Source organism: Scyliorhinus canicula, chromosome 8 (assembly GCF_902713615.1).
Source record: "Scyliorhinus canicula chromosome 8, sScyCan1.1, whole genome shotgun sequence".
Lineage (NCBI taxonomy): Eukaryota > Metazoa > Chordata > Chondrichthyes > Carcharhiniformes > Scyliorhinidae > Scyliorhinus > Scyliorhinus canicula.
In genome coordinates, this window is record NC_052153.1 from 195971014 (window position 1) to 195994772 (window position 23759).

General features: G+C 47.7%; 1 protein-coding gene across 1 annotated transcript in view; it reads left to right on the top strand.

Moving 5' to 3' along the window:
• The window catches only part of ghra (growth hormone receptor a), a 156361-nt gene extending 134325 nt beyond the window's left edge, over positions 1 to 22036 (top strand). The window contains exons 8-11 of the mRNA XM_038803919.1: positions 1138 to 1291; positions 7497 to 7587; positions 15774 to 15843; positions 20508 to 22036. Of these exons, the coding sequence (XP_038659847.1) occupies positions 1138 to 1291; positions 7497 to 7587; positions 15774 to 15843; positions 20508 to 21479 (1287 nt within the window). The 3' untranslated portion in view covers positions 21480 to 22036. The remainder of the gene's footprint in view (positions 1 to 1137; positions 1292 to 7496; positions 7588 to 15773; positions 15844 to 20507) is intronic.
• The last annotated feature ends 1723 nt before the right edge of the window (positions 22037 to 23759 follow it).

Below are 23759 nucleotides of genomic sequence, written 5' to 3' on the forward strand. Positions count from 1 at the left end.
TTTTCACATTCGCCGCCCAGTAATAATACATCAGGTTCGGGAGACCCAAACCCCCTGCCTGCCTTCCCCTCTGTAGCAGCACCTTCCTCACTCTGGACACCTTCCCATCACATATGAACGAGGTAATCATCTATTCAATCTTTCCTTTGGCAGGAAAATCGGCAGGCATTGGCAAATAAACAGGAATCGTAGCAACACGTTCATTTTAACCGCCTGTACCCAACCCGCCAGTGACAGAGGGAGACCATCCCACCTTGCCAGATCAGCTTTCACTCTCCCCACCAAACTAGAGGTCCTGGGAATGTTTGATGGGACTGTGTAGAGGGAGCTTTACTCTGTATCTAACCCCGTGCTGTACCTGTCCTGGGAGTGTTTGATGGGGACAGTGTAGTGGGAGCTTTACTCTGTATCTAACCCCGTGCTGTACCTGTCCTGGGAGTGTTTGATGGGGACAGTGTAGAGGGAGCTTTACTCTGTATCTAACCCCGTGCTGTACCTGTCCTGGGAGTGTTTGATGGGGACAGTGTAGAGGGAGCTTTACTCTGTATCTAACCCCGTGCTGTACCTGTCCTGGGAGTGTTTGATGGGGACAGTGTAGAGGGAGCTTTACTCTGTATCTAACCCCGTGCTGTACCTGCCTGGGAGTGTTTGATGGGGACAGTGTAGAGGGAGCTTTACTCTGTATCTAACCCCGTGCTGTACCTGTCCTGGGAGTGTTTGATGGGGACAGTGTAGAGGGAGCTTTACTCTGTATCTAACCCCGTGCTGTACCTGTCCTGGGAGTGTTTAATGGGGACAGTGTAGAGGGAACTTTACTCTGTATCTAACCCCATGCTGTACCTGTCCTGGGAGTGTTTAATGGGGACAGTGTAGAGGGAACTTTACTCTGTATCTAACCCCGTGCTGTACCTGTCCTGGGAGTGTTTAATGGGGACAGTGTAGAGGGAACTTTACTCTGTATCTAACCCCGTGCTGTACCTGTCCTGGGAGTGTTTAATGGGGGACAGTGTAGAGGGAACTTTACTCTGTATCTAACCCCCTGCTAATCCCTGCTCTCTACCCTGCGAGGTGCCACTAGATCTTTTTGAAATTTTAAAGAATTGTATTTAACTGAATTTCTTTTCCCTCACGCGACAGGTTGAGGCTTTGTCGACCTCCCATCCTGTTTACGCGTTGAGTACAGGGAAGAGTTACCAGATAAGGCTGCGATGTAAACAGATTGCCAATGGGGATTTCAGTGAGTTCTCTGAGTTGCTGCACATCTTCATCCCTGCGGCCCGCAACGTAGAAGGTAAGAGGAACAAACAACAGTATCTTCACTGACAGTCATGCTGAACAATTAGTCATGAATTAATTAGTAATGTGAATCAAACTGTCAACAAATGGCATGCTCAAATGATTTTTTGGGTGCGATACAAGGACCAAGTATGGGAAATGATTTCTCTATTCAATCAGCAATGTTTTTAAACATTTATTCTCGAGATATTGGTGTATTGATTCTGCACTCCCTCTATAGAAAGAACATCCTTCCTAAGATAAGGAGAGCTAAACTGCACACAATATTCCAGGTGTGGCCTCACCAAGGCCCTGTATAATTGCAGCAACACATCCCTGCTCCTGTACTCAAATGCTCTTGCCAAGAAGGCCAGAATACCATTTGCCTTCCTTATCGCCTGCTGTACCTGCATGCTTACCTTCAGTGATTGGTGTACGTGGATACCTAGGTCTTGTTGCAAATTTCCCTCTCCTAATCTATAGCCATTCAGAAAATCTCCCTTTCTGTTTTTGCTACCGAAGTGGACAACCTCACATTTATCCACATTATACTGCATCTGCCATTCATTTTGCCCACTCACTCAGCCTGTCCAATCACACTGAAGCATCTCTGCATCCTCCTCACAGCTCACCCTCCCACCCAACTTTGTGTCATCTGCAAATTTGGAGACAATACATTTTGTTCCCTCATCTAAATCATGAATGTATATTGTGAATAGCTGGGGTCCCAGGACCGATGCCTGTGGTACCCCACTAGTCACTGCCTTCCATTAGGAAAAAGACCCATTAATTCCTACTCTTTGTTTCCTGCATGCCGACCAGTTTTATATCCATCTCAATACACTACCCCCAATCCCACACGCTTTAATTTGACACGCTAATCTCTTATGCGGGACTGTCGAAAGCCTTCTGAAAGTCCAAATACACCACATCCACTGGCTCCCCATCATCCATTCTACTAGGTACATCCTCGAAGAAGTCCAGTGGATTTGTGAAGCATGATTTCCCCTTTATAAATCCATGCCGACTCTGTCTGATCCTGCCACTGTTTTCTAAGGGCTCTGCTATAAAATCTTTGATAATGGATTCCAGAATTTTACCCACTACCGACCTCAAACTGACTGGTCTATAATTCCCTGCTTTTTCTCTACCTTCCTTTTTATTTTATTTTTTAAAAATAAATTTAGAGTACCCAATTCTTTTTTCCCAATTCAGGGGCAATTTAACATGGTCAATACACCCTCCCTGCACATCTTTTTGGATTGTGGGGGTGAGACCCACGCAGGCATGGGGATAGCTCCCTTTTCAAATAGTGGAGTTACATTAGCCACCCTCCAATCTGTAGGAACTGTTCCAGAGTCTATAGAATCCCGGAAGATGACCACCAATGCATCCACTATTTCCAGAGCCACCTCCTTAAGCACTCTGGGATGTAGATTATCAGGCCCTGGGGATTTATCCGCCTTCAATCCCATCAGTTTCCCCAACACCATTTCCCTATGAATACTGATTTCTTTCAGTTCTTCCCTCTCACTAAACTGTGTTCCCCAACATTTCTGGGATCTGAGTTGTGTCCTCCTTTGTGAAGACAGAACCAAAGTCTGTATTTAGCTGCTCAGCCATTTTTTTGTTCCCCGTTATAAAATCCCCTGTTTCTGACTGTAAGGGACCTACATTTGTCTTCACCAACCTTTATCTCTTTACATTCCTACTGAAACGTTTACAGTCAGTTGTCCCCACAAGCTTACTCTGGTACTCTGTTTTCCCCTTCATAATCAGTCCTTTGGTCTTCCCTTACTGAATTCTAAACTGCTCCAAATCCTCAGGTCTATTGTTTTTCCTGGCCAATTTCTCTGCCTTTTCCTCGGACCTAATGCTGTTTCTATCCCTGGTCACCCTGCAGTCACGTTCTCGTAATCCCAACTATATCATACCCGTCTACATATTTTTGTGTTATTAATCCATCCACTTTATTGTGAATATTCCACGCATTAAGGCAGAAAGCCTTTAAACTTGTCTTTTTAATATTCCTTGTTCTGTTCCCATTACTTTTCACTGTGGTCCTGTTTAATTCTGACTCTTGAGTTCTCTGCCTATCACTTATCTTATTCCACTTTCTGTCTTTTGTTCTTGTCTGTGTTGCCCCCCCCCCCCCCCCCCCCCCCCTCTTCTGACATCTTGCATAGGTTCCCATCCCCCTGTCATTTTTATTTAAACCCTCCCAACCTCTCTAGCAAATGCTCCCCCTCCGACATCAGTCCCGGCCCTGCCCTGGTGTTTGTACTGGTTCCAACTCCCCCAGAACCAGTCCCAATGCCCCTGGAATCTGATACCCTCCCCCACACACCATCTCTTCAGCCACGTATTCATCCAATACATCCTGCTATTTCTGCCCAGACTGCACGCGGCACTGGTAGTAATCCTGCTATCACTACCTTTGAGGTTCTGCAGTTCAACTTCCTTCCTAGCTCCCTGTATTCTTCTTTGAGGACCTCTTCCTTTTTTTAACCTCTATCATTTGTACCGATGTGTGTACCACGTCCACTGACTGTTCACCCTCCCCCTCCAGAATGTCCTTCGACCGTTCCAAGACATCTTGACCCTAGAACCAGGGAGGCAACACAACACCCTATCTATTCCCCATACAATTGAATCGCCTATAAACTATTGTTTCCCCATGTTTTTTTACACCTCACCTCTGCAACAGAACCAACCATGGCACAACGAATTTGGCTGTTGCTACTTTCCCCTGAGAGGTCATTTCCCTCAACAGTATCCAAAGCTGTTTTGTAGGGGATTAAACAGAGGAGATTCCTGCACTGCCTGCCTTGCCTCTGGTTACCCATTCCCTGCCTGCCTTTGGAATCTGAGCCTGCGGTGTGACCACCTCTCTGTACCTCATGTTATTCACAATACTCTCCACCTCGCGGATACCCCACAGTGTCCCCAGGTGCCACTCCAACCCCGAAACGTGGGCTTCTAGGAGCTGCAGCTGGAAACACTTCCTGCACACATGTTGGTCATGGGCACTGGAAATGTTCCAGGATTCCCACATTGAGTAGGAAGAGCACACCGTGGCTGGTTTAGCTCACTAGGGGCTGGTTTAGCTCACTGAGCTAAATTGCTGGCTTTTAAAGCAGACCAAGCAGGCCAGCAGCACGGTTCGATTCCCGTACCAGCCTCCCCGGACAGGCGCCGGAATGTGGCGACTAGGGGCTTTTCACAGTAACTTCATTGAAGCCTACTCGTGACAATAAGCGATTTTCATTTCATTTCATTTGAGCTCTCCTGCCATGACTTACCCCTTTAAATTAAATTAAACATTTTTGAAGATACTTAATATTAAATCATATCAATTACTCTGCTGCCCTTCTTCCCTGCTCCACGAAACAGAATATAGCCCTGACAAATTATGAACCACAAAATAAGACCTTAAAAATGATAAGCAATAAAAGTATTAAAAACTTACCCAACCGTACTCATGGTAATCAAAGGATTACCAACTGTACTAAAGGGATCGCCTTGTTCCCTCCTCACAGAACTCCCTCTGTCACCAAACTCCAACTTCAGCACTCTACTGCAGCACAAAGCAACACTCCAGTGCAGACTGCAGTCCATGTGGTGTTGGTGCACCCACAGCGCTTTCAGGGGGGAGTTTAAGGATTTTGACCCAGCGACAGTGAAGGAACGCCGATGTATTTCAAAGTTAGAAAGTGATGGAAGGGGTCATGAAACGTGCCATCAAAAAGCACTTACTCAGCAATAACCTGCTCACGGACACTCAGTTTGGGTTCTGCCAGGGTCACTCAGCTCCTGACCTCATTACAGCCTTGGTTCAAACATGGACAAAAGAGCTGAATGGCAGAGGTGAGGTGAAAGTGACTGCCCTGGGTGACATCAAGGCAGCATCTGACCGAGTGTGGCATCAAGGAGCCTGAGCTAAACTGGAGTCAATGGGAATCAGGGGGAAACTCTCCGCTGGCTGGAGTCATACCCGGCACAAAGGGAGATGGTTGTGGTGGTTGGAGGTCAATCATCTCAGCTCCAGGACATCACTGCAGGAGTTCCTCAGGGTAGTGTCCTCAGCCCCAACCATCTTCAGCTGCTTCATCAATGGCCTCCCTTCCATCATAAGGTCAGAAGTGGGGATGTTTGCGGATGACTGCACAATGTTCAGCACCATTCGCAACTCCTCAGATACTGAAGCAGTCCCTGTCCAAATGCAGCAAGACCTGGACAATATCCAGGCTTGGGCTGACAAGTGACAAGTTACATTCACACCACACAAGTGCCAGGCAATGACCTTGTCCAACAAGAGAGGATCTAACCATCACCCCGTGACATTCAATGGCATTACCATCACTGAATCCCCCACAATCATCCTGGGGGTTACCATTGATCAGAAACTGACCTGGAACCAGCCACATTAATACTGTGGCTACCAGGGCAGGTCAAAGGCGAGGAATCCTACAGTGAGTAACTCACCTCCTGACCCCCACAAAGCCTACCCACCATCTCCAAGACACAAGTCAGGAGTGTGCTGGAATACTCTCCACTTGCCTGGATGAGTGCAGCTCCAACAACACTCAAGAAGCTCAACACCACCCAGGACAAAGCAGCCCCGCTTGATTGCTCCCCTTCCACAAACATTCACTCCCTCCACCACCGACGCACAGTGGCAGCCGTGTGTACCATCTACAGGATGCACCGCAGGAACTCACCAAGGCTCCTCAGGCAGCACCTTCCAAACCCACAGCCACTACCATCTAGAAGGACAAGAGCAGCAGATACCTGGGAACCCCACCACCTGGAGGTTCCCCTCCCAGTCTCTCACCACCCTGACTGGGAAATATATCGGCTGTTCCTTCACTGTCGCTGGGGTAACATCCTGGAACTCCCTCCCTAACAGCACAGTGGGTGTATCTACACCACATAGACGGCAGAGGTTGAAGAAGGCAGCTCACCACCACCCTAAGGGCAATTAAGGATGGGTGGAAATGCTGCCCTACCCAGCGGCACCCTCATCCCGTGAAAGAATAACTAAGAGAAGATGGTGGTTTGAGGTCAGTATCCCTGGCCTTACTCTCCTCAAACCTGCCAGGTTGTGTATCCTGTACAAGAACCAACCAACCTTCAACTTGTCAGACTGTGCCCAGTGAAAAGTCCTCAACATTCCTGTCCGTCCAGATGGAGCCTTTTCCTAATGACCCCCCCCCACACCCAAATTTCAGAAGCGTTCCTCCCATTGAACATATTTGAGATCCTCGTCCCGCTTTAAAGAGATGTTTACCATTGAGACTCTGGGGGTGATTGTACGGCCGCACTGCGCCCGAAAAGCAGCTTGCTGCGGCACACCAGAGCCGATAGAAACGGAGAGACCCCGCTCCCGGGATCACAATGCCTTGTGGGAACTGACGCGATCTCGCGAGACGTTGCGATGTAAATCCCGCCCATTGTGGCCGCAATCACTTTTTAGCAAATCTGTGTATTGAAGCTTGTCTCAGTTTAATGTGCATATTCCCGAGGTAACTGATGGGTGGGATCTATCCCCTTCCAGCGCCAGGAAACATGCGGATAAACGCGCTCCCTGAGGAACTTTGCCCCCATTTAGATAAATCCCACCCTCCATCCCATTCCTGCCATTGCAGATGATGCGACCCAGAAACCGGCCAATCGGCTCCTGACAATGACTCTTCGTTGAAAGAATTAATTGATTAAGCCCACTCCTCTGCCTATTTTCCACAATAAGAAGTCTTACACCAGGTTAAAGTTCAACAGGTTTGTTTGGAATCACTAGAGCGTAGCTCCTTCCTCAGGTGAATGAAGAGGTGGGTTCCACAAACACACGTATAGACAAAGTCAATGATGCAAGATCTTGCCCACCCCAGTCCAACATCTCCACATCATATTTTCCATAACACTGAAAATTCACACTGTTCACATGTTTATCCAATTTCTGTTTGTAAGTTATGATCGAATCTGTTTCTAATACACTTTCAGCTCATTCCATATTCCAGGCCACTGCATTGCTGATGAATCGTTCCCTTGATAAAACTACTGAGTGTAAAATCCTGTCTCAATAAAACCATCATGAATATCACCACGGGAGATTCGATAGTTTGTTCAATAAGAAGCTTGTGAAAAATATCCCTTCCGCGTGATCCTGTTGATATGGCTCCACACAGTTTTCTGACGTGGTAAACATCTGTGTTTTCTTATAGAAGCAAGTCTCCTGTTCCGGCTGATTCTGGTTTTTGTGTTACTCGGCATGTCCTTGATGCTATTATTGATCCTCTTCACAAAGAGCCAAAGGTAGGTGCAACTGAAACATCCAAGCGATGCACGATTTTCAGACCTTCCTCTCCACTCATAAAGCGCGATTCTCCGGAAAGGTTTCGAAGTTAATTTGTGGCGGTTTTTCAGGGAGTTTCCCGCCGGCTCCTCCGGCGAGTTCCTCACCGCTATTCACTATCACTTAGCCACATTTTGGGGGGGCTGGGATGTTTCACCCCGGTTTAACCCACACAAGTGACATCCCACATCCATGGGGCAATGTCACCCCCCCCACACACACATGGGCATTACCCCACACTCCTCCACATCAGGACACCTCGCTATGGGGTCCCAAGTCACGTTGCAACTCCCCCTCCCTTCCAGGAATCCCATCTATCACCCCTCCAACCTCCCAGAGGACCCTACTTACCTGCCCTGCATTCCCCCACCCTTCAAACCCCCCCCTCCACCCTCATTTCATGGGCATGCCCACCCTCGCCCCCTGACCCTTGCACTGCCACTCTGGCACTCAGGCAATGCTCCTGCTAGCTTGGCAGTGCCACCCAGGCACCTTGGCAGTGCCAGCTAGGCTGTGCCAAGGTGCCCACATTCTAAGGGGAGGGACAGGGAGCCACCCTGCACTTACCCTGACTACCCAGGGGTCTCTGATGGCCCAGGAGACCCCCGAGTACCATTCCGCCTGGTCCAGTTTATGGGACCACCACTGATTGGCGCCTGGCTGCAGCCAGAGACTCGAAGGACGGCGGTGGATGCCGAGTAAGTTCGCCGAAGCCGGTTTCAAACCGGCTTCAGTGCGCGCCGTGTGGTCCCACCCCTTGTGGGCGGGATTCGGACTCTGACGCCTCGTGGGACTTTGGTGAATGCAACGATGCATGAAGACAATCGGGAAGTCCGCGAGAGGGATCTCCCGACATTCACCGGCCGCACCGCGCTAGAGGGGGAGCAGGCCAGCCGGTGGATCGCAACCATAGAATCCTGCGGAAACTAAAGAGACCTTTTGGCCCATCATCTATGTGCTATGAAGGGCCTCACGGTGCCGAGGTCCCAGGTTCGATCCCGGTTCTGGGTCACTGTCCGTGTGGAGTTTGCACATTCTCCCCGTGTCTGCATGGGTTTCACCCCCACAACCCAAAGATGCGCAGGGTAGGTGGATTGGCCACGCTAAATTGCCCCTTAATTGGAAAAAATGAATTGGGTACTCTAAATTTAAAAACAAAAATCTCTGTGCTATGAACATACCGGGCCCAATCTTGGCAAAAGAGAACAAAGTCCCCAGTGAGCGCGTTTAGCCGTGTGTTTCCCAGCACTCACAGTGTCGAGAAACACTTGACTATTCAACACGACTCGTGTCGAATAGGGGGTTTGAATGGGGAACGTGTGGCCGAAACCACACATAGCCCCGTTTTTATCAATGGGGAGTTCACCAGAACTCCCCATTATAGCAAGAGATCGGCATGTTCTCCCTGTGTCTGCGTGGGTTTCCTCCGGGTGCTCCGGTTTCCTCCCACAAGTCCCAGAAAAGACGGGCTGCTGGGTAATTTAGACATTCTGAATTCTCCCTCTGTGCACCCGAACAGGCGCCGGAGTGTGGCGACGAGGGGATTTTCACAGTAACTTCATTGCAGTGTTAATGTAAGCCTACTTGTGACAATGATAAAGAATGTTTAAAAAGATTAAAAACAGAATTTCTGGGCGGTCAACCAAGAATACATAATGAGGCTTTATTCTGATGAAACACCTGAGCTCGAGGAAAAACATTGTTTGATTGACAGCTCTCACTCTCTCATCTCTACTGTCAATTTCACTGTGTTTAATTATACAAGATTAAGAGTTTTCAAGTGTTTGACATTTCTGTTATTGATACTCTGAAGGGTCTGGATGATTGACACTTATATTTGGCTGTAGTAATGTTTTTTAATACAGTGGAAAGAAATGAGTGACTTTTTAAAAAGCTAATTTTATACCTTCCATTGTCACCATAGCCGTAATTGGTTCTATCGAGTGTACAATGGGTCAATATACAGCAAAGTGCCAGAGTTTGGCATATATGGCATGAGGATGTCCCTTGTCAGACTGTAGCTTACGACTCCTCTGAGGGGTTGTGAATCACAACTCTTAAAAATCTGTCCCGGCTCCATGAAAATTGTAGAGGAGTCGGACGTGTCTATATCTCCACAATAGAGGTGGCCAGGTCGGGAGTGCCGGGTACGGTCTTCTGATCGAAAGCAGTCCGCTCCCTCAAAGGGTGCTGCAGCCCAATAAAAGTGTCAATCATCCAGGCCTTTTAAAGTATCAATAACAGAAATGTCAAGCATTTGAAACATCTTAAATATTGTATAATTAAACGTAGTGAAATTGACAGTAGAGATCAGAGAGTGAGAGCAGCCCGCACTCTAAAAATCACGCAGCCCAGCAATGGGGCCCAGAATCTATACCTACCCACTGCTTTCCACATGCTCCCGAGTCAACCTGACGAGCTGGAACACCAGAGTTTTTTCCAATAATTGGCTCACCGTTAAATGTAGGCTGACAACCCGGTAATTACCAAGGTTACACGTGAAGTATGGTGCAATGTTTTCAGCCTTCCAGCATTACACATGTAGCCAGGGAGGATTATCGTAGATATTGATGTGTAATTAATGGTTGCAGCTGAATTTACCTTCCCCTAAGAATATCAGAATGATAATGAATGTGGAGTTGAGGTTGAACATAAGCCATGATCCTACTGAATGGCAGAGCAGGCTGGAAGACTGAATCACCTGCTCTGCTTGTGTTTATCACACGGAATGTCCATACCTGTTCAGGAACAGGAACCCTGTTTGATTTCACCCACATTCACCTCAACTGCTGCCCTGCCTTATGTTAACCAATAGCACAGACTAACAATCAAATTACATCTCAAATTACACATCAATATCCACGATAATCCTCCCTGGCTACGTGCGTAATGCTGGAAGGCTGCAAACATTGCATCATACTTCACGTGTAACCTTGGTAATTACCGGGTTGTCAGCCTACATTTAACGGTGGCACTCCCGCGCATGCGCCAACTCGTGCCGGCCGGCGGAGGCCCTTCCGCGCCTAGCCCCTGAAGTGGTTCACGTCACTCCTCGGCGCTGGAGTGGCCCGTCCCGCCGGTTCGCGGAGAATCCCGCCCCAGGAATCTATCTCAGCTTTAAATACCCACAAGGACTCTGCCGCACACAGCTCTCTGTGGTGAGGAGTCCCAAAAACCCACAACCCTCTGAATGAAGAAATTCCTCCTCATCTCAGTCTGAACCTGTTCCCCTTTATTCTCAGACTCTGCCCTCTGGTCCGAGACTGTCCCATGAGGCCAAACATCCTCTCAGCATTTACCCTGTCGGCCCCTTAACAATCCGATACATTTTACTGAGATCACCTCTCATTCTTCGAAATTCCAATGAGTGGAATCCCAACCTTTGCCCATAAGACAATCCCTCCCACACTAGGGATCATCCTAGTGAACCTCCTCTGAACCCCCTCCAATGGAATAATATATTTCCTTAAATAAGGGACCAAAACTGCTCCCAGTGCTCCAGATATGGTCTCACCAGCACCTTGTACAGCTGCAGCTTATACTCCAACCCTCTGAAATTAGGACCAGCATCCATTCCCCTTCAACCATAAGACATAGGAGCAGAATTAGGCCACTCGGCCCATCGAGTCTGCTCCGCCATTCAATCATGGCTGATATTTTCTCATTCCCATTCTCCTGCCTTCTCCCCATAACCCCTGATCCCCTTATTAATCAGGAACCTATCTATCTCTGTCTTAAAGTGATTTGGCCTCCACAGCCTTCTGCAGTAAAGAGTTCCACAGATTCACCACCCTCTGGCTGAAGAAATTCCTCCTCATCTCTGTTTTAAAGGATCGTCCCTTTAGTCTGAGATGGTGTCCTCTGGTTTTAGTTTTTCCAACAAGTTGAAACAACCTCTCCACGTCCACTCTATCCAGGCCTCGCAATATCCTGTAAGTTTCAATAAGATCCCCCCTCATCCTTCTAAACTCCAATGAGTACAGACCCAGAGTCCTCAAACGTTCCTCATACGACAAGTTCTTCATTCCAGGGATCATTCTTGTGAACCTCCTCTGGACCCTTTCCAAGGCCAGCACATCCTTCCTTAGATATGGGGCCCAAAACTGCTCACAATACTCCAAATGGGGTCTGACCAGAGCCTTATACAGCCTCAGAAGTCAATCCCTGGTCATGTATTCTAGCCCTCTCGACATGAATGCTAACATTGCATTTGCCTTCCTAACTGCCGACTGAACCTGCACGTTAACCTTAAGAGAATCGTGAACAAGAACTCCCAAGTCCCTTTGTGCTTCTGACTTCCAAGCATTTCCCCATTTAGAAAGTAATCTCAGCCTAAATTCCTCCTTCCAAAGTGCATAACCTCACACTTTTCCACATTGTATTTCATTTGCCATTTCATTGCCCACTCTCCTAGCTTGTCCAAGTCCTTCTGCAGCCCCCTCGCTTCCTCAATACTACCTGTCCCTCTACAGATCTTTGTATTATCTGAAAACATAGCAACAGTGCTAAGGGGCTGGTTTAGCACACTGGGCTAAATCGCTGGCTTTTAAAGCAGACCAAGGCAGGCCAGCAGCACAGTTCAATTCCCGTACCAGCCTCCCCGAACAGGCGCCGGAATGTGGCGACTAGGGGCTTTTCACAGTAACTTAATTGAAGCCTACTCGTGACAATAAGCGATTTTCATTCAGTTCCTTCTTCCAGATCATTAATGTATATTGTGAAAAGTTGTGGTCCCAGCACAGACCCCTGAGGCACACCACTAGTCACCGGCTGCCATCCTGAAAAAGACCCCTTTATCCCCACTCTCTGCCTTCTGCCAGTCAGCCAATCCTCTATCCATGCCAGGATCTTACCCTGAACACCATGGGCTCTTAACTTATTTAACAGTCTCCTATGCATAACCTTGTCAAAGGCCTTCTGGAAATCTAAATAAATCACATCCACTGGATCTTCCCTTCCTGATTACCTGCTGCCCCGGTGTGCCAGCTTTCTGTGTTGCATGTACAAGCCCCTTTGTGTTGTGGCTTTCTGCAGTTTTCCCCCATTTAAATAACGCTCTGTTAATAAGAACCAGGAGCAGGATTCGGCCATCTGGCCCCTCGAGCCTGCTCCGCAATTCAATGGGATCATGGCTCATCTTTTGTGGACTCAGCTGTTTTTTTGTTCTCCCTTCCAAAATGAACATTTTCATCACGTTTTCCCACATTATACTCCATTTGTCAACTTTTTGCTCACTTACTTAATCAGTCAATATCTCTTTGCAAACTATTTATCTCACTCTCACAATTTGCCTTTCCATCTATTTGTGTGTCATCTGCAAATTTGGCTTCAAGTCATTCATATATATTGTAAACATTTGTGGTCCCAGCACTGATCCCTGCGGAACACCATCGGTTACAGCTCACCAAGCTGAACAATAACCCCTTATCCCCACTCGCTGCTTCCTGCCCATTAGTCAATTCTCTTGCAAATATACTACCTCCATCACCATGGGCTCTTGTGACTTTTGTGAGGTACATTGTTGAACGCTTTCGATAAGTACAAATACAACACATCGACAGATTCCCCTCTATCCACTCTGATTGAGACTTCCTCGAAAAACTCTAATAAATTAATCAGGCATAATTTTCCTTTCATGAAGTCATGCTGACTCTAGAACAAAGAACAATACAGCACAGGATCAGGCCCTTCGGCCCTCCAAGCCTGTGCCGATCATGTGCCCTATCTATGCCAACCTCCTGTATCCTCTATACCCCGTCTGTTCATGTGCCTATCCAGATAAGTCTTAAAGGTCGCTGACGTATCTGCCTCAACCACCTCACTTGGCCGTGCATTCCAGGCCACCACCACCCTCTGTGCAAAAAACATCACCCGCACATCTCCACTGAACCTTCTCCCTTCACCTTGAACCTGTGCCCCCTTGTAATGGTCATTTCCACCCTGGGAAAAGCCTCCAACTGTTCACCCTATCTATACCCCTAATAATTTAATAAACTTCTATCACGTCGCCCCTCAGCCTCCGTCTGTCTAGGGAGAACAATCCCAGTGTATTCAATCTCTCCTCATAGCTAATACCCTCCATACCAGGCAACATCCTGGTAAACCTTTTCTGTCTCTCTCCAAAGCCTCCACATCCTTCTGGTAGTGCGGTGACCAGAACTGGACACAGTATTCCAAATGTGGCCTAACCAACGTTCTATATAACTGTGACATAATTTTCGAGATTTTATACCCGACACCCCATCCTATGAAGGCAAGCATGCTATATGCTTTCTTTACTGCCATTTTTATCTGCGCTGCCCCTTTTACGGGTCTGTGGACCTGCATGTCCAGATCTCTCTGTGTCTCTGCTCCTGATGGTTCTGCCATTTATTTTATAGCTCCCGCCTGAATTGGATCTACCAAAAATGCATCACCTCGCATTTGTCCGGGTTAAATTCCATCTGCCATTTCTCCGCAGCCTATCCATATCCTGCTGTATTCTCTGACAATCTTCATCACTATCCGCAACCCCTGCAATCGTAGTATCATCCGCAATCTACCCGATTAGATGATGGTTTTCCAAATGTGCTGCTATTACTTCCTTAATAATTGATTCCAACATTTTCCCAAAAACAGGTGTTAGGCTAATCGGCCAAGAGTTACCTGCTTTTTGCCTCCCTCCCTTCTTGAATAGAGGTGTCACATTGGCAGTTTTACAATCCTCCGGGACTTCTCCAGAATGCAAGGAATCTGGAAAATTGCAACCAATGCATCCACTTTCTCTGTAGTTACTTCCTTTAGGAGCCGAGAGTGGAAGTTATCAGGGCCAGGGGACTTGTCTGCCCTGAGTCCCATGAGTTTGTCTAATATTGTTTCTTTAGTGAGGGTGATGGTATTTAATTCCTCCGCCATATTCTTTAGTATTAATGGGATGTTCAAAGTATCTTTCACCATAGATATTGACTCAAAATATCTGTTTTAACTCCTCTGCCATTTCCTTGTTCCCCTTGTTTCCTTGTCTTGATATTGACATTGTCTTTATCCAGTAGTTGTTGGGACAGCTTCATTTTAGTTGGTTATTCAGTCAGAGAACCACAGATTTCCTACAGTGCAGAAGGAGGCCATTTGGCCCATCAAGTCTGCACTGACCCTCTGAAAGGGCACCCTGCCTAGGACCGCACCCCTGCCCGATCTATGTAGCCCCATCTAACCTTTGGACACCAAGAGGCAATTTAACATGGCCAAGCCACCTAACCTGCACATCTTTGGATTGTGGGAGGAAACCGGAGCACTCTCTCCCCGTGTCTGCATGGGTTTTCTCCGGGTGCTCTGGTTTAATTGATCTGGCACAGCCAAAGTTGCCTATCACTCCATTGTGGGCATTCCATTAGAACATAGAACAGTACAGCACAGAACAGGCCCTTCGGCCCTCGATGTTGTGCCGAGCAATGATCACCCTACTCAAACCCACGTATCCACCCTATACCCGTAACCCAACAACCCCCCCCCCCCCCCTAACCTTACTTTTTAGGACACTACGGGCAATTTAGCATGGCCAATCCACCTAACCCGCACATCTTTGGACTGTGGGAGGAAACCGGAGCACCCGGAGGAAACCCACGCACACACGGGGAGGACGTGCAGACTCCGCACAGACAGTGACCCAGCCGGGAATCGAACCTGGGACCCTGGAGCTGTGAAGCATTTATGCTAACCACCATGCTACCGTGCTGTCTCTGTTATACTTGTGTCTTCCCCAGCTCAGTGTTGGGGGCCCCTGTCACTTGTCTCTCTGTTACACTGTGCTTCCCTTTAACAGTGAGTGTCCTGTTAAGGGGTAGCATACTGCTGTTCCTCTGGCCAGCCTGACACACACTTGGTGCCATGAATAACCAAACAGTGAGTTATCAATTACAACCACAATATAGAAGCAGCGACAACTCCTCCAGTGGCTGAATCCCATGTAACCTCACAGCGGCCAAACAGAGGCTCGAGTAAAATCCTGAGTGAATGATTCCACTTTACCTGCTATTGAAAGGCACGATGGGCTGAGTGGCCTCCAGTGCAGTTACGATTCTGTGGTGTTAAACAGAGAAAGGGGAATGTTAACCCTGAGATGTATTTTACATGTGGAATTGATATCCTGAAATATATTTCCTTTCAGATTGAAGTTGTTCTTTCTGCCTCCTGTCCCAGTGCCCAAAATCAATGGCATTGACCCCGATCTTCTGAAGGTAATCTGAGTCTTTGAGACCAAAATAATTTCTCAGTAAAAGCAGAGAGAAGGAGCCAGAAATATTCAGAGCAATTTCCTTTCACAAAACACAAACTGACCATAAATGTTACATCACTAACAGGGGACGTTGAAGCCAATACACCACAACAGAGAGGCTAAAGTGGGGGTAATTGTACAGCTCAGAGTACACACAAGATGATGCACAACCAGGGGTGTATAAACATACATGGTGATGTGTGCTGGGAGTGTATAAACACACACGGTGATGTGTGCTGGGTGTGTATAAACACACACGGTGATGTGTGCTGGGTGTGTATAAACACACACGGTTATGTGCGCTGGGAGTGTATAAACATACACGGTGATGTGTGCTGGGTGTGTATAAACACACACGGTGATGTGTGCTGGGTGTGTATAAACATAACACGGTGACGTGTACTGGGTGTGTATAAACACACACGGTTATGTGCACTGGGAGTGTATAAACACACACGGTGACATGTGCTGGGTGTAACACACACGGTGATGTGTGCTGGGAGTGTATAAACACACATGGTGACGTGCGCTAGGAGTGTCTAAACATAACACGGTGACGTGTGCTGGGAGTGTATAAACACACACGGTGACGTGTGCTGGGAGTGTATAAACATAACACGGTGACGTGTGCTGGGAGTGTATAAACACACACGGTGATGCGCACTGGGAGTGTATAAACATACCACGGTTAAGTGCGCTGGAAGTGTATAAACATAGAAGGGTTATGTGCATTGGGAGTGTATAAACATACATGGTGACATGTGCTGGGTGTGTAACACACGGTGATGTGCGCTGCGTGTGTATAAACACACGGTTATGTGCGCTGGGAGTGTATAAACACACATGGTCACGTGTGCTGGGAGTGTATAAACACACGGTGACGTGCGCTGGGTGTACACACACGGTGACGTGCGCTGGAAGTGTAGAACCATAGCACAGTGAAATGCGCTGGGATTGTATAAACACACACGGTTATGTGCGCTGGGAGTGTAGAAACACACACGGTGACGTGTGCTGCGAGCGTATAAACACACACGGAGACGTGTGCTGAGTGTGTATAAACACACACGGTGACATGCGCTGGGAGTGTATAAACACACGCTTATGTGCCTGGGAGTGTATAAACATACACACTTATGTGCGCTGTGAGTGTATAAACACACACACTTATGTGCGCTGGGAGTGTATAAACACACACGGTGACGTGCGCTGGGAGTGTATAAACACACACGGTGTCATGTGCTGGTTGTGTATAAACACACAGTGACATGCGCTGGGAGTGTATAAACATAGCACGGTTATGTGCGCTGGGAGTGTATAAACACACACGGTGTCATGTGCTGGTTGTGTATAAACACACAATGACATGCGCTGGGAGTGTATAAACATAGCACGGTTATGTGCGCTGGGAGTATATAAACACACACGGTAACGTGTACTGGGTGTGTATAAACACACACAGTGACGTGTGCTGGGTGTGTATAAGCACACACGGTGACGTGCGCTGGGGGTGTATAAACACACACGGTGTCATGTGCTGGGTTTGTATAAACACACAGTGACATGCGCTGGGAGTGTATAAACATAGCACGGTTATGTGCGCTGGGAGTGTATAAACACACACGGTGACGTGTACTGGGTGTGTATAAACACACACGGTGACGGGCGCTGGGAGTGTATAAACACACACGCTTATGTGCGCTGGGAGTGTATAAACACACATAGTGACGTGTGCTGGGAGTGTAGAAACATAGCACGGTTATGTGTGCTGGGTGTGTATAAACACACATAGTGACGTGCGCTGGGAGTGTATAAACACACATGGTGACGTGTGCCGGGGGTGTATAAACACACACGGTGACGTGCGCTGGGAGTGTATGAACACACATGGTGGCACGCCGTTGTTAGTATATGAACACACATGGTGACGTGTGGAATTTAGAAGGATGAGGGGGGATCTTATAGAAACATTTAAAATTATGAAGGGAATAGATAGGATAGATGCGGGCAGGTTGCTTCCACTGGCGGGTGACAGCAGAACTAGGGGGCATAGCCTCAAAATAAGGGGAAGTAGATTTAGGATTGAATTTAGGAGGAACTTCTTCACCCAAAGGGTTGTGAATCTATGGAATTCCTTGCCCAGTGAAGCAGTTGAGGCTCCTTCATTACATGTTTTTAAGGTAAAGATAGATAGTTTTTTGAAGAATAAAGGGATTAAGGGTTATGGTGTTCGGGCCGGAAAGTGGAGCTGAGTCCACAAAAGATCAGCCATGATCTCATTGAATGGCGGAGCAGGCTCGAGGGGCCAGATGGCCGACTCCTGCTCCTAGTTCTTATGTTCTTATGTTCTTATGTGTGCTGGGAGTGTATGAACACACATGGTGACGTGTGCTGGGAGTGTATGAACACACATGGTGACGTGTGCTGGGAGTGTATGAACACACATGGTGACGTGTGCTGGGAGTGTATGAACACACATGGTGACGTGCGCTGGGTGTGTATAAGCACGGTGATGCGCACTGGGAGTGTATAAACATACCACGGTTAAGTGCGCTGGAAGTGTATAAACATAGAAGGGTTATGTGCATTGGGAGTGTATAAATATACATGGTGACATGTGCTGGGTGTGTAACACACGGTGATGTGCGCTGCGTGTGTATAAACACACGGTTATGTGCGCTGGGAGTGTATAAACACACATGGTCACGTGTGCTGGGAGTGTATAAACACACGGTGACGTGCGCTGGAAGTGTAGAACCATAGCACAGTGACATGCGCTGGGATTGTATAAACACACACGGTTATGTGCGCTGGGAGTGTATAAACACACACGGAGACGTGTGCTGAGTGTGTATAAACACACACGGTGACATGCGCTGGGAGTGTATAAACACACGCTTATGTGCCTGGGAGTGTATAAACACACACACTTATGTGCGCTGTGAGTGTATAAACACACACGGTGACATGCGCTGGGAGTGTATAAACACACGCTTATGTGCCTGGGAGTGTATAAACATACACACTTATGTGCGCTGTGAGTGTATAAACACACACACTTATGTGCGCTGTGAGTGTATAAACATACACACTTATGTGCGCTGGGAGTATATAAACACACACGGTAACGTGTACTGGGTGTGTATAAACACACACAGTGACGTGTGCTGGGTGTGTATAAGCACACACGGTGACGTGCATTGGGAGTGTATAAACACACACGGTGTCATGTGCTGGGTGTGTATAAACACACAGTGACATGCGCTGGGAGTGTATAAACATAGCACGGTTATGTGCGCTGGGAGTGTATAAACACACACGGTTATGTGCGCTGGGTGTGTATAAACACACACGGTGACGTGCGCTGGGAGTGTATGAACACACATGGTGACGTGTGGAATTTAGAAGGATGAGGGGAGATCTTATAGAAACATTTAAAATTATGAAGGGAATAGATAGGATAGATGCGGGCAGGTTGTTTCCACTGGCGGGTGACAGCAGAACTAGGGGGCATAGCCTCAAAATAAGGGGAAGTAGATTTAGGACTGAGTTTAGGAGGAACTTCTTCACCCAAAGGGTTGTGAATCTATGGAATTCCTTGCCCAGTGAAGCAGTTGAGGCTCCTTCATTAAATGTTTTTAAGGTAAAGATAGCTAGTTTTTTGAAGAATAAAGGGATTAAGGGTTATGGTGTTCGGGCCGGAAAGTGGAGCTGAGTCCACAAAAGGTCAGCCATGATCTCATTGAATGGCGGAGCAGGCTCGAGGGGCCAGATGGCCTACTCCTGCTCCTAGTTCTTATGTTCTTATGTTCTTATGTGTGCTGGGAGTGTATGAACACACATGGTGACGTGTGCTGGGAGTGTATGAACACACATGGTGACGTGTGCTGGGAGTGTATGAACACACATGGTGACGTGTGCTGGGAGTGTATGAACACACATGGTGACACGCCGTTGTTAGTGTATGAACACACATAGTGACGTGTGCTGGGAGTGTATGAACACACATGGTGACGTGTGCTGGGAGTGTATTAACACACATGGTGACGTGTGCTGGGAGTGTTTGAACACACATGGTGATGTGCGCTGGGAGTGTATAAACACACATGGTGACATGTGCTGGGAGTGTATGAACACACATGGTGACGTGTGCTGGGAGTGTATGAACACACATGGTGACGTGTGCTGGGAGTGTATGAACACACATGGTGACGTGTGCTGGGAGTGTATGAACACACATGGTGACATGTGCTGGGAGTGTATGAACACACATGGTGACATGTGCTGGGAGTGTATGAACACACATGGTGACGTGTGCTGGGAGTGTATGAACACACATGGTGACGTGTGCTGGGAGTGTATGAACACACATGGTGACGTGTGCTGGGAGTGTATGAACACACATGGTGACACGCCAAGGCCACGCAGGCTCATGAGCTTTGCAAAAGTGTTTGATCAATGTTTCAGCTGAACAAAATTTGTTACAAACCTTTTTGATATGAAACATTGGTCTGCCCTTTCTCCGATGCTATGAGGATTGTAGAATATTTCCATCACTTTCAGATTCTATTTTGATCCGTTTTTGGAATATTCCTTTATATCTTTGTCAATTTGTTTTTATTACAGAAAGGTAAAATTGATGAAGTGAACTCAATTTTTGCAAACCACCTGAGCTACAAGTCTGACCTTTATATCGATGACCCCTGGGTGGAGTTTATTGATATTGATTTTGATGATCCTGATGGAAAGGCAGAGGTGGCAGACACAGACAGACTCCTTGGCCAAGACCACCTGAAGAGCAACAAGTGCCTGAGTGTCAAGGACGATGACTCTGGCCGCGACAGTTGTTACGAACCAGATGTTTCTGACGAAGTCACAACTGGCAAACACAGCGAATTCAGCAGCTTCCAGCTGGAAGCCAGTGAAAGGAAAGAAGACGTGAAGAGTGACAACGGAGTTCCTTTAGATATTTCAGGTGCAGATGCCAAGTGGAGCCCACAACCAAACAGTGAGGAGTGCGATGGCAGTAAATCGCAGCTGGTGACCACAGACAAAGGATTATCGACAGTAACTAAACACGGGCTCAGTCAACCAGCTCCACACAGTCCGCCCGGTAACCAGAGTTCATTTGGGAAAATGGACTTTTACGCGCAGGTAAGTGACATCACCCCTACAGGGGGCGTCCTCCTGTCCCCGGGTCAACAGAACAAACTGCAGGTGTCCCTGGCCAAAGACACCTCACCGGGCCCAAAGGCAGATCAGAAAACCAAACCGTCAGACAACGCCTACACGTCCGAGGTCGATGCCATGCAGCTCTGTGCCATCAGCTCGGGCAAACTGGGCCTGCCCGACACGGGCGAAGACCTTAACCTGAGCAGTTACTTCACCACAGAAGGCCTTGCAAGTGTCACAGTCGGCTCTTGTAAACAAACAGGGAACTCCAGGCAGCCCACAAACCCTGTTCCAGACTATACCTCAATACACATGGTGGACTCCCAGCAGAGCCTCCTGTTGAACCCAAATGTGCTGCCCAGCAAGAATCAACCCATTCAAGCTGGATACTTGATGCCTGAACAACTTGGTAATGTTGTTCCCTGACTTCAGCATGGGGCATAGGCCTCACCATTGTAATCTCTGCCAGCGAATTCACATAGACCTCGGGTACGATGATTTCAGAATGATATTCCCCAAAATACGCTAAATGGTACAGCCGATATGAAATATCACAATTGATAAATTAATACTAAAAATTATTTTTTAAATGCCAACTATATTTGTTAGGGTGAGATTAAAAAAGAGATTTTTTTTTTCTAAAATTAAACCAGCCCCGTGTTGAAAGGAGCTGAACACGATTGGCAGAGTGCTCTCTGTCACCAAGGCCAGGAAACACTGCTCCTCGCCAACCCAGCTTCTGAAACGCTCGGGAACGTCTGTCGTCCTGCAAATTTCCAGAGTCAATAACTGTGTCGCTCCCTCGAAACTGTGTCCAAGAGCAATTGGGACGGGTCCAACTCCCAGAGACCCTGCGTTGGCTGCTGACGGGTCGCATAGCAACAGGGATGTTGGCAGTTCACAGAGGGCCGCTGTGATGCTCTTAATTTAGTCGGAGGGGATTGCAAACAGAAGCTATGCCTTAAAAGAGGGAGTAGCAGCAACCAAACAAATCTCACTGTGAAAAGCTTTAATGAGCATAACCATCCTGCTAGGGGAGAACTGAACATTTCACAGAGAGGAAAATGCCTTGGCAAAACTCTTTCGCTCACTGTTATATCGTCAAAAGCCACACAGGATTTTCCATTCCCCCGCCCCCCCCCCCCTCCCCTGGAGGTTTCCCGCGTAGGAAATGGCGAGCCATTGGCGGCCAGCAAAATCTGTCCATGGATCTTTTGGTGACTTGCCTGTCCGGCCACCGGGGTCCCCTCTGCGGGGGTGGGGGTCACTATGGCGAGAAGGGGAGGTCCCTCCAGCGGTAGGGGCCGGAGAATCGCGCCCATAGTGTCAGCAGGCCAGTAGGGAGTTTCTGAATGTCTCAAACTACAGAGCTTGGCATCACCTGAACGTCCAACGCATAGAAAGCCTCTGGTACCTCACCCCTCGTCCACCACCAATGCTGAGTACTGAGAAACAATAAGAGAAACCTTGTGTGCTGCCACTCATGGGTTTCAGGTAAAACAGAGTCACAAAAGGTTGTCAAATGCAAATATGGTTGTTTCGTTCACCTTCATGAGAGCTGGGTCCAACTGCCCCCCCCCCCCCCCCCCCCCCCCCCCCCCCCACCCCGCCCAACCTGGCCACACGCACACTCAGCACATCCACATTACTGTACCTGAACAGGCGCCGGAGTGTGGCGACTAGGGGCCACACAGACATTACAGAGCTGATTACAGGTAACACCATCCTTAATTTAGAGATTGGAGTTTCAGAATGGGAACACAAAGCAGTGGTCCCAGGGCCCGTTGGAAGATGATCCGAGTATCATTTACAGCTGCTTTGGCTGCGAGGGCGATTAGCGGAACAGTCTAGCCGTGCTTTGTAAGGAACCTCGGGCGAGGTACTCGGGCCTTCCCGCCGGTGGGAGGTAGCCCGCACCCGGTTCAGTTGGTTGCCATTGGGAAACCCATGGCAGGGGGTACGCGTGCTGGGGATGCGCTGAGTGCGGGACCAGAAGATTCCGCCGGCAAGGCCAGTCGCATGATCTCACCCAACACTTCTTACCAAAACGTGAAAATAAATCATCTCCAACCATTGGGATTATTTTGAAACTGTTTTATTTCAGTGGGTGGGGTAAGGTATCCTAAATCTCTTCAGATTGATTCCTCAATTTGGAAGCATCTGATTGATAAAACTCACTGAAAATCAATCGAAGGTCGGAGAGACAGTCAGGTGACATCAATGAACACGAAACACAGTTTGTGGTTTTATGGGGTCAGCCGACATGATAGTCAACCAGAATTTTGTTTCAACCTCCCTGGATTTAGTTCAGTTGGTCACTGCAGGCGAGGGTGTCTTCATGCAGGATACATCACATTGCCAAATTATACACACAACTCAGACAAACACTCTCGACCATCTTTGTGACGAGTTGGATATTTCAATCGAGAATCTTGTGCACAATGTAAATTATTTTTTTAGTAACAAACCGATTGTGATAACTGCAAACAGTTGATGCAGAAGAATAGTGAACAGCGAGATTTGTTTTGTGGAAGGTGTGAATAGATTGTAGTGTCTGTAACCAAAGCAACTACATATCCCTAAGGATTCACACAGATGGAAAGGCTTGTATAATCACTGACTCACTTTTGTTTATATTCCTCTTGTATAAATCCTCACGAACTTCATCTTAGTTTGACTTCAACAAAACCTTCATGAATGTGAAAC